Source organism: Oreochromis aureus, linkage group 14 (genome assembly GCF_013358895.1).
Source record: "Oreochromis aureus strain Israel breed Guangdong linkage group 14, ZZ_aureus, whole genome shotgun sequence".
NCBI lineage: Eukaryota > Metazoa > Chordata > Actinopteri > Cichliformes > Cichlidae > Oreochromis > Oreochromis aureus.
The window spans coordinates 18,465,735-18,477,436 of NC_052955.1; the positions used below are offsets into that span (position 1 = coordinate 18,465,735).

At 40.8% G+C, this 11,702-nt stretch overlaps 1 protein-coding gene across 1 annotated transcript in view; it reads left to right on the plus strand.

The window, feature by feature from the left end:
- The first annotated feature begins 294 nt into the window (after positions 1 to 294).
- LOC116315375 overlaps positions 295 to 11,702 on the plus strand; it is a 29,024-nt gene continuing 17,616 nt past the window's right edge. The window contains exons 1-7 of the mRNA XM_039598220.1: positions 295 to 307; positions 1,376 to 1,441; positions 1,536 to 1,568; positions 2,760 to 2,802; positions 10,146 to 10,291; positions 10,434 to 10,631; positions 11,162 to 11,356. Of these exons, the coding sequence (XP_039454154.1) occupies positions 1,381 to 1,441; positions 1,536 to 1,568; positions 2,760 to 2,802; positions 10,146 to 10,291; positions 10,434 to 10,631; positions 11,162 to 11,356 (676 nt within the window). The 5' untranslated portion in view covers positions 295 to 307; positions 1,376 to 1,380. The remainder of the gene's footprint in view (positions 308 to 1,375; positions 1,442 to 1,535; positions 1,569 to 2,759; positions 2,803 to 10,145; positions 10,292 to 10,433; positions 10,632 to 11,161; positions 11,357 to 11,702) is intronic.

Here is an 11,702-nt window from a genome sequence, read left to right on the forward strand (position 1 = left end):
TATCTACCAACATAAATAAATATTTTTTGTATTTATACATAAAAAAGGAGAAAAAAAAAAAGAACAGAAATCTCTTTTGTTCCCGATCGTGAGATGAGGGATCTGTCAACAACGATTGCTTAATGTGGCTCACCACCTGCACAGACAGGTAAATGAGTCTTTTGCCAACCTACAAGACTTTCTACCTGATATTCTGGAGATAATAATTCGACAAGTTACCGGTTAAACGGATGCTTGGAAGTAAACGGAAGCGTCATCTCCAAGATGGAGCTAAACGCTGCAAAGTAAGTCAGGAGTCATGAAGCAGGTGAGTCGAGAGAACATAAAACACACACTTACACACACACACACACACACACACACACACACACACACACACGAAGATTTGAGCTTGGAGTGTATGTTCGACATGATTTATTAGTGAGTTTTTACAGCACAAGTCAAGCCTAATCAGCCTTTAAAGTCAGCGGTAAAATAATCTACTGGACGAGTGGCCTGGAATGGAGTCGAATTCACGTCCTTGATGATCTTTTTGTTTTCCTGTCACTCCCTGTCTACAGTTTTATCACTACAGCTGGATTACATGGAATGAAGGACCTTTACTTTGAACTGTTTTTTCTGTCTTTTTCTCTTTTTTCTTTTTTCTTTTTACTTTCTAAATTGATTCAGCAATATTTTCCTCGGGGATTTGGAGTATGTACGGTATGTCAGTTAAAATAAGGATCCTATTATCAGAAGGACTGCATGTAGAGGCGCAGCGGTCCCCATGACAAACAGATGGGAACTAGCAGCATTTGGGTAGCTCTCGTCAGCATACGACGATATGGGCTGAACCATATTGTCTACCTGTGTGACATGTTAACGATGTCTTTCAAAGACGATCACTTTTCAAACAGCCTGTCGTCACTTATACGAAGAATTCATAATCTAAAACATGTATCAAGCTGAATGAAAAACTGAATTTTCACAAAGTAACTCCCATGGATGACTTGGGAACTGCATCAAAGTAAAATGCTGCAGTAACAGACATAGATAAAAGTGTTCACCATCAGATCTGGACTATCCAAAAATTGAACCCACCAACAGGATAGGAAAGCCAGGTTCTATTTCAGGTATAGAAATCAGTGCACACCTGAGTGCGGTGTGTTTAAAATTGGAATCTATATTGTCTAGAGCAGCTGCATACTTTAACAACTGCATGTTACAAGTCTTATATTGCTGCGGAGCTTCTTGGTTTGCATACCATTTTATCAAGCGCTCTGGTTGTGTGTGCCCGCTACCTTGACCCTCTGGTTATAAATGACATATTTTTAGGCGTTATTACGTGGGAGGTGGGGCTAATTAGACTATTTAGCCGCATATGTTTGCCTCTCAGACTCAATGGGAAGACACATTCTCCTAAAAGGATTACAGATGTACCTCCTTCAGACTCTCGGGTTTGGTAGGTTATTTCGTACCTTTGCTGAAATAGATATAATTTGAGTATTTTTTAAGGCTGTATAATGATGGTTCTCCACCTGTTTTTTTTTTTTTAGCTTGGCTGATTTTTGGATTCTCTACTGATTGTGGTAAGTGATATTGATTTATTTATTAGTTCTTTTTGAGTTGTGAGGCTCCGTGTATAGGGCCACTTGCTTGACACAACTGATAAGTTTCCGACTGCTGGTGCGCTGTTTGTGGAAGTTTTGAGAGAGAGAGAGAGAGCGAGACCGTGCGTTATATGTAATAATGCTTGGAGGCAAGGTATTTTTTTCTCCACTTCCCACTGCCAGTATTACAATTAATAACAGTAGTATATATATATATCTATATATATATATATATATATATATATATATATATATATATATATATATATATATATATATATATATATATATGGAGAGAGAGAGAGAGTGAAAGAGCGGGAGAGAGAGAGCTATAGATATATATATATGACAGGCAGAAAAGGGGGGCGGGGGTAATAAAGGGATACCGTAAATAGAAATGCACAATGTATCACCAGCTGCCTCACCTCAATCAACAAACAAACATGCAACACCTGGAACACAAACATATGCACAGGTATATAAATCAGCTAACTTCTTGTGGTCTGCGTGTTGTTGTTTTTTCATCTTTTTTCATCTTTCAGTAATTTACTGTGGCGTTGTGGGAAAAGGAATAGGAAAGGTGATAGCATCAGATGCGTGACGTCCGGGCGTAGGCGGCAGACCGATTCTTCCCCTTGAAGAGACCTCGGGGCAGTCTCGTGGTTTCTTCAGCGACGTCAGACTGTAGAATCATATATATCTTGTATAGTTAACTAGTGGTATGGGGAATCTTATTGGAGCAAAAGGATTTGTTTGTGCTTCCCAAACATTTAGATCTGTGTGGTCAGTTGTGTGTGCGTTATCAACTAGAATGCAAGAATATTTACAGAACTTTATAAATAGTTCAAAAGGTGCATAGGCATCTGCAAATGTGAATTAAGAACCTCTCGTGCATGTAGACCTTTAAATGTAAATTCAAACTTGAGGGCGTATTATGAGTTGTGAATGCCCGGGACAAATCTGTAAACGCCCCCAGAGATGTTCAAATTCTTCATTAAATCACTGAAAATAGAGACAACTGTTTTACCGTCAGTCTTTTTTTTTTTCTTTTTTTCTTTTTAACCTGTGGTTCTTTACGCGTCTACCGTAGACAATCAAGATTCCTAATGCTATTCAATTTTAGCCCAAGTTTTTAGTAACTCATCATTTTCAACTTTTGCTTGTTGACAGTTTCTGCCGCAGGAGCAAATGCAGCCTCCAGAAACGACTGTGGGTGAGTCACTGCTTCTTCACTCGCTTTGTGTATGCGTAATGTGTTTTTTAATTCTGGCCGCTGATCAAAAGTCAAGCGTTTGGTTATAGACTACAGAGAACTCACTGTATAGATACAGCTCCTCGCAATTTTAGAGTTAGAACAATTGTATTACAGTTGAGGCAGAGTGGTATGCGGTTGTGCAGATGATGCTGTTTGCGAGGGCGGCGGAAAAGATGAGTGCAGTGCCGGGGCCGGTGCCAACTCCGGATAAGTTGGTAGGGTTAGGTCAAAAGTTTTGGGCAAAGATCATGACAATAGTGTTGTGGAGCCAGAGAGAATGTAAGGCAGGATAACTGCGATTGTAGGCAGTGCCAATGACCCAGAATTGAGAGGTAAGTTAGAAAAGAGGAATTCCGCAGTAAGCTGAATGAAATGTCCCCAGGGGGGAGGGACTGGTGACTGGAGCAGACTTCAGTCGACATGTGTGAAGGGAACCTAGGTGATAAGGAAGTGTTGGGTAGGTGTGATGATAAGGAGAAAAATGAAGTTGGTTGTGGATTTTTGCAGAAAAGGATGGAAATGGTTGTAGTGAACACATTTGTTTGCGTGTGTGGTTTGGGGGGGGGACACAGATGAAATATATGTTATGCAGAAGCAGACGGTGCAGTCTGAAAGCGAATGGGGGACTTCAAGGTGGTGTCACGCAGTAGCGGTTTTAGATACGGGCGACATGGGCGGTTGCCCGGGGCGGCATCGTGGTGGGGGGCGGCATCACGGGCATCGGCAAAAAAAAAAAAAAAAAAGAAGAAGAAATTGCTCGTACTCATGCTCCCCCGACATCAGCCAGCGCATATTGGGAATGGCATAGGCACCGATCGGTTTTCTATCGCCCATTTGCTGGGAGTAAGGGCGCCCTCCGTTTGCCAGGTGCGCCTGCTGCTTGCGGCACAGGGAGGAGAGGGCGGGGTGGGGCTTCTCTGGCTGGCTGGAGCAGCATCTAATAACCAACTCGCAAAATAAAACAAAATAAAAACAAAACAACAAACACGAAAACACCAGACATTATGATGCAGACTTATAATTTGCACCGATGTTTTTTCGAAATTCTATAAAGTGAGCGCGAGAGCCCTCGGTGCGCCTGCTCGCTGCTGAAGTCAAAGTAAACTTTATTGTCATCTCTGCTACATACAGTCCAGTATATAGAGAGACGAGACGACGAGGCTCCAGTTACAGCAGTGCAAGTAAACAAACAATAACTATAAGAAGAGTAAGAAAATAAATATACACTTTAGGACCAGGGGTAAAGGGATCAATAACAATTTATAATTTACAGTTTGATGATTTAAAGTCTCAAACACAACCTGTCGAAAGGGGAGGGGGGCGGCTGCTTCCAAATAGAGCACATTTCATTCATAATGTTGTAAATCCAAGCCCATTATCTATTCATGATTTGAATCCTGGGTTGTGTGCCCCAGAAATAAACCCTAGACAAAGTGAATCTGTGAACTAAGGTGTAGGTCTATTAGGTTATGTTGTGGTGATCCTCGGGTTGGGGGATTTGTGTTCATGCTGGAGTGCAAAATTAAAACCAATGGAAGATGGACAAGAAAAGTTCAAAGCCATCAGGTGCTCAGTTTAGAAAAAATAGAAAAGAAGAGGAGGAGAAACGAGCAAAAGATCCAGGTAAGCAGATGTGTCATTGGATAATGGCAGGTCATGTATCCTGAAACAATCAGAATCAGAATACTTTATTAATCCCTAAGGAAATAATGTGGGTTACAGTTGCCAGAGGGAGTGTTCGCCCAGGGCACCAAACAGGCTTGGACCGCCACTGGTGTCACGTCACACTAAATGGTAGTCTGCAGGATGATTTAAGAAATCAAGGATATGAAGCAAGGATATGAAGGCAGAGGCAAGGGTCAAATGGTGGAAACTGAAAACAGAAGAACAGAGTTTTGGGAGGATAAAGTACATCAAATCATCTTAATAAAGGAAAGAGTCAAAAATTCCCAACATAAAGTCAAAAACCTGGGTCACAGACCCAGGACCATAGCAATGATGATGGTAGACGGGAGTATTGGGCTAGGTGTAGACCAAAGAGAGAGGTGACAAAAGCAGAGGGCAAGGCTTATAGTGAGCTATATGTTAAGTTGCACACTAAGAAAGGAGAAAATAACTTCTATTGATTTGCTAGACAGAGACTTTTGACCTGGAAAAATCTGTAACAAGTTAGTGTGACTAAGGCTAGAGATAGAAATGTACAATCAGTAAAGAGAGTCTGCTGAGAGGGTGGAAGGAGTATTCTGAAAAGCTCATGAGAGTCAAAAGTGGAAGGATGGAGGAGAGTTGAATCAGGAAGTGCAGGACATTAAAAACACACACCACTGGGCTTTTGAACAGTTTTCACTCAAAGTCTGTCATCACTGTGAGTGCTGCTATAAAGTCAACTAAATAAAGTAAAAGGTATAACATTTATTTTATGTTTAAAGCATATCCAGGTACTTTGAATTACTGACACTGTAGGTATGAAAGGTGCTGCGCTGCAGTGGTTTGATCCATATCGTTTCCCTTCAGCAGAGTCATTAGAAGGCATAGCATACATTTTCACTGCTATGCAGATGATACCCAACTTTATCTATCCATGAAGCCAGATAACACACACCAATTACTTAAACTGCAGGAATGTCTTGAAGACATGACTCCTAAATTCAGATAAAACTGACATTATTGTACTTGACCCCAAAAATCTTAGAAATATGGTGTCTGGCACAGTGAATAAGTGGACTCAAGCGCAGGACTCTGTTGACACAGAAGATGAACAGTTTATTTACAATGTCACCAGGTGCTATATATAAAGATGCAAGGGGAAGAAAAGGGGTTCCAGGGAATCCAGGGAGGGGGAAGGAAACACTCCACACTCCTGTTCGACCACACACGCCACTCGTAAAACATTTGCACTCATGAACATACTCCAGGGATAAACAGGTCCAGGAAGATCTATATACAAGAGAGCACAGTTAGAAGCTAGGAAAACAGTAGAGACAAGAATAAACATCAAACAGCTGGGGCTACACTGGCGAGTGTCGTGCAACGATCCAGCAATGACACATGCTGAGCTGTCGTCTTAAGTAGTAGCTGGAGTGGAAGTATAACAAGCAGCGAGTGAGTGATTATTTGCAGGTTCGTAGGCCAGAGGCGGGAACTCACAAGGAGTTCCACCCAGGCAGAGGAGAGGGAGGGAGAGAGAAACAAGAACATCAGAGTGATGCTGAAAAGCTATCATGCATTTATCACTTCTAGGCTTGACTACTGTCATTCATTATTATCAACTTATCTTAACAACTCCCTGAAGTGCTTTCAATTGATCCAAAATGCTGCAGCAAGAGTACTGACAGGGACTAGAAAGAGAGAGCATATTTCTCCTATACTGGGTTATTTTCATTGGCTCCCTGTTTGATTCAGAATCTAATTCAGTAGTACCATATCACTCCAGTAGGGAAGACTGTAGGCTTACTTGCGGATCCTGGAGTATTTAAAAGTACAACATTTGAATAAAGTGAGTACACTCCTCACATTTTTGTAAATATTTTGTCATACCTTTTTATGGGACAAGATTGAAGATATGACACTTTGATACAATGTAAAGTAGTCAGTGTACAGCTTGTCTAACAGTGTAAATTTGCTGCCTCTCTAAATAATTTAACACACAGCCATCATTGCCCAAACCACTGGCAACAAAAGTGAGTACACCCCTAAGTGAAAATGTCCAAATTGTGCCCAATCGGCACAATTTTCCCTCCCTGGTGTTATGTGACTCATTAGTGCTACAAGGCCCCTGGTGCAAATGGAGAACAGGTGTGTTTGAATTTGGTGTTACTGCTCTCACACTCACTCATGCTGGTCACTGGAAGTTTAACATGGCGCATCATGGCAAAGAATTCTCCGAGGATCTGAAAAAAAGAATTGTTACTCTACATAAAGATGGCCTAGGCTATAAGAATATTGCCAACACCCTGAAACTGAGCTGCAGCACGGTGGCCAAGATCCTACAGCAGTTTAACAGGACAGGTTCCACTCAGAACAAACCTCGCCATGGTCGACCAAAGAAGTTGAGTGCACATGCTCGACGTCATATCCACAGGTTGTGGAAAATAGATGTATGAGTGCTGCCAGCATTGCTGCAGAGGTTGAAGGTGTGGAGGGTCAGGCTGTCAGTGCTCAGACAATACACCACCCACTCCATCAAATGGCTATTGTCCCAGAAGGAAGCCTCTTCTAAGGATAATGATCAGGAAAGCCCACAAACAGTTTGTTGAAGATAAGCAGAATAAGGACATGGATTACTTTTGGTCTGATGAGACCAAGATAACATTATTTGGTTCAGATACTATCACGGGTGTGTGGTGGCAACTAGGTGAGGAGTAGAAAGACAAGAGTGTCTTGCCTGCAGTCAAGCATTGTGGTGGGATGTCATTGTTTGGGGCTGCATGAGTGCTGCTGGCACTGGGGAGCTATAGTTAATTGAGGGAACAATGAATGTCAACATGTACTGTGACATACTGAAGCAGAGCATGATCCCCTCCCTTCAGAAACTGGGCCATAGGACAGTATTCCAACATGATAACAAACCCAAAAACACCTCCAAAAGACCACTGCCTTGCTAAATAAACTTAGCAAGGTACTTAACTGGCCAAGGATTTCTCTTAAACTTAAACTCCATTGAGCATCCGTGGGAGATCCTCAATGGAAGATGGAGCAAAAGGTCTCTAACATCCACCAGCTCCATTATGTCATAATGGAGGAGTGGAAGAGGATACCAGTGGCACCCTGTGAAGCTCTAGTGAACTTCATGCCCAACAGAGTTAAGGCAGTGTTGGAAAATAATGGTGGCCACACAAAATAGTGACACTTTGAGGACAGTTTGGACATTTTCACTTAGGGGTGTATTCACTTTTGTTGCCAGCAGTTTAGACGTTAGTGGCTGTATGTTGAGTTATTTTTAGGTGACAGCAAATTTACACTGTTATACAAGCTGTACACTGACTACTTGACATTTTATCAAAGTGCCATATCTTCCGTGTTGTCCCATGAAAAGATACATTTGTATATTTACAAAGATGTGAGGGGTGTACTCATTTTTGTGAGATATTGTATAATGGGAGGCAGAGCCTTCAGCTTTCAGGCCCCTCTTCTGTGGAACCCGCTTCCAGTTTGGATTCTGTAGACAGACTCCCTCTCTACCTTTAAGATTAAAAGGCAGAGAACTTAACTTTCGTTAACTTTTCCTTAAAACTTTCCTTTTTGAGGAAACATATAGTTAGGGCTGGTTCAGGTGACCCCGAACTCTCTCTTAGGCCATGTCCACACTAATACGTTTTCGTTTGAAAACGCATCTTTTTGTCTCTGTTTTGGCCTTCCATCCACACTGAGACTAAAGATTAATATCAGTTTGTACATGCTCCAGAAAGCTTTTCTTCAAATTCTTTAGCTCTCACTCGCTTTTGCAACTGTGTACTTTTGTGTTACTCGTAGCTACAATTCCACCTAATTTTTAGTCCATTTAAAAAACTCGGTGCTTTTCCTCAACATTTTGACGCGACGTTTCAAAGAGACAGAAAGTAAATAAACAGCAGACAGAAATGAGGCAGGTCGAATTGTCTTGCGTTTCACGCATGAGCAGTACTGGAATGTCAACGTTTTCAACCGTTTCAATGTGGATGAATAACTCTGAAAACAAATGAAAACGATAGTGTGGATGCGGAGTGTTTTCAGACGTATACAACGTTTTCAAATTTATCTGGACTATTGTGGACGTAGCCTTAGTTATGTTACAGTAGGTCTAGGTTGACGGGGGATTCCCATGATGCACAGAGTGTTTCTTTACTCCACTGATCTTTTTCACACACAATATTTGTTTGTACACTACTCTGCATTTAATCAGTGGGAAACTTTTCCTTCCCACTGTCACCAAAGCGCTTGCTCACAGGGTGTCATATCATGGTTGGGTTTTCTTTATTTCCTCTTTATTATTGTAGGGTTTTTACGTTACAATGCAAAGTGCCTTGAGGTAAGTTGAGGTTGTGATTTTGCGCTATATAAATAAAACTGAATTGAATTGAACTTTTATTTTTACTACAGGGAGCGCCATCTTTTTAAGCAGTAGTACAGTAAATTACCTTGTATATTGTATTGTTCAATGACAAATATAGGAACCTTGAACATTGAATGGATTAGTAAGGAGGAAGAGAAGACAGCAATGAAGAGGCTGAAGAATGAAAGGCAGTTGGTTCAGATGGCATACCTGTGGAGGAATGTGAGAAAAATAGAGAGGTGTCCTTGTACTAACACTCTGAAAGCAATGTAAGCTTTGAGAGTGTTGATGGAGTGCCAAGGTGCCAAGAGAGGAAATGTGATACCATGTAAAGAAATCAGTAATGGCAGAGAAAGATATGAGGCTGGTCAAGAAGATCTATGAAAACAGTGAGACAATGGTGTGCGGTAGGTGTGACAGGTTCAAGGTGGAAGTGGGATGAATGTCAGGCGTCATTTGGGACAGAAGGATAGCAGCAAGAGTGAAAGGGAAGGTTTACAAAATGGTAGTGAGACCCACTATGATGTGGCGCCTAGAAAAGGAGACAGTGGGGCTTAGAAAAGATGAGATGAGATGAGATAAGATAAGATTCTCTGTTTCACATCTTCAAAAAATCAGTTGAGATTACATAAATCTTTTTGTTTTTAATCATTAAGCTTTAAATTGTATGTATCAGAAGATTAAATGTCCTGTAAGCTATAATGGAAATAACCAAGTTTAAAGTGCCTTATTAGATAGGGCAGTGAAGAGTGAGGAAAATGTTTGGTAAAGGGGCATGGGTCAGATTCAAACCTGGTCTGGTCACTCCTAGCCATACGTCAAGCAGTCACCTGCTCATCCCAGAGAGCTAAACCAGTACCTATGAACTTCTACATTTAAACCAGTTGGAAAGATGTGATGGAAGACATACTAAGACGCGTTCATGTAAAAAAAGTTCTGATGAACTTCAACTTTAAGCTGGGATTTGAAGAAGAACCTTGCAGTTTTTGACATTTTGAGTAGAGGGAGGTTTTAAAATGTCATCTGTTCAAATGAATTTTATGTCAGCACAGCAAGGGTGGAGGTGTTAAAAATACTATGAACAGCTTGAACAGGTATGCTCCTGTTGCTACTTTTTCATGTATTTTCATAGTTGTCCAATAGAGGGCATTAGTACAAAGGGTAAAGGGAGTAATCTCTCTAGTTTTGAATGTGTAAAATAACAATTTTCTATATGCACTGTGGAAATGACTGTCATTGATAATAGGGTTTGGTTATCTGTGCTTCTCAGACAAGACTGCAGTGAAACACAGTATGACACCCAAGAAGCTGCTCGCTCTGGAAACAAATTTCACCCAGGGGCAAGTCTGTCTTGTTGTGGAAAGGAACCTTACAATCCTGAAGTAGCAACCTGTTGCAAAGTACAAGACGGAAACAGTAAGGAGAAACAGTGGAAACAAAAGAAAATGGATTTTTGGTTCTAGATGTCTAATCAACATCTGCAGAATGTTGTAGAAGCTTATCAGGTTAGTTATGGTTGAGGCCAAAGAGTTAAGAATATCCATGGTATTCTCCACAGAGGCTTTTGATAAGGACAAGCAATTGTGTTGCGGTGCAAGTGATAAAAAGACGATTCTGGTGAGAAATTCCACTTTCCACCGGTGCTGCGGTCACAACCAGTATGACAACAGGACTCAGTGTTGCTGTGAGAATAAGGAAGGTGTTCTGGAGGTACAACCTAAGAATTCAGCTTGCTGCGACAAGAACTCGACTACAGGTAACTCATTACTTTGTACACTTACATGCCAGCTGTGTGTGATGAATCCAATAAAAACAGTTGCACTTTTTGTGATATTGTACATATGAGTCTTAATCCATATCAGACTGTGGCGAGAAATGTATTTGATTGAGTAGACATCATGGAATTACAGACTAATTAATAAACCTGCCTTTAAAAAGATCTGCCATGTCTACAGTGTTGTTGCTCCTCCAATAGTTGTCATACAGCAATCAAAGAAAATCCAGAGTCGTTACTGTAGGTGATGACTTTGTTGTTGACTCTACAGCTTTCCATAGTTGCTTCAACAAACCCAACCAACTATGCTGTCAGTTGGCTGTTTTTCACAAAGCTCCAAAGAATATTGTTTAAAATGATATAGAGCTAATCATAAGATAATCATTTTACTGTGAAAAGCAGCATTGCAAGGATTGTGTTTATGTGTTTCTTGTACAGTATAAGTTAAACTTGAATTAGCTATGATTGAAGTATAAGTCTTACAGTTTTTAGTATCTGATTCTTTTTCACAGGAGTGCATCATGTGGGAAATCTGCATTGTGGTCCGAATGATAATAAGAAGAGTCTGGTGAGAAATTCCAGTTTCCACCAGTGCTGCGGTCACAACCAGTATGACAACAGGACTCAGTGCTGCTGTGAGAATAAGGAAGGTGTTCTAGAAGTACAACTGAAGAATTCATCTTGCTGTGACAAGAGCTCCACCACAGGTAACTCATTACTTTGTACACTTACATGCCAGCTGTGTGTGATGTATCCAATAAAAACAGTTGCACTTTTTGTGATATTGTACATATGAGTCTTAGTGCATATCAGACTGTGGCGAGAAATGTATTCGATTGAGTAGACATCATGGAATTACAGACTAATTAATAAACCTGCCACATTTGTGTGTATTTTTCTCCCTTAATTCAAAACTCTGTACAAGCGATACCATATTTTAAAAAAGATCTGCCATGTCTACAGTGTTGTTGATCCTCCAATAGTTGTCATACTGTAATCAAAGAAAATCCAGACTCATGACTGGAGGTGATGCCTGTACATTGACTTTGTCAT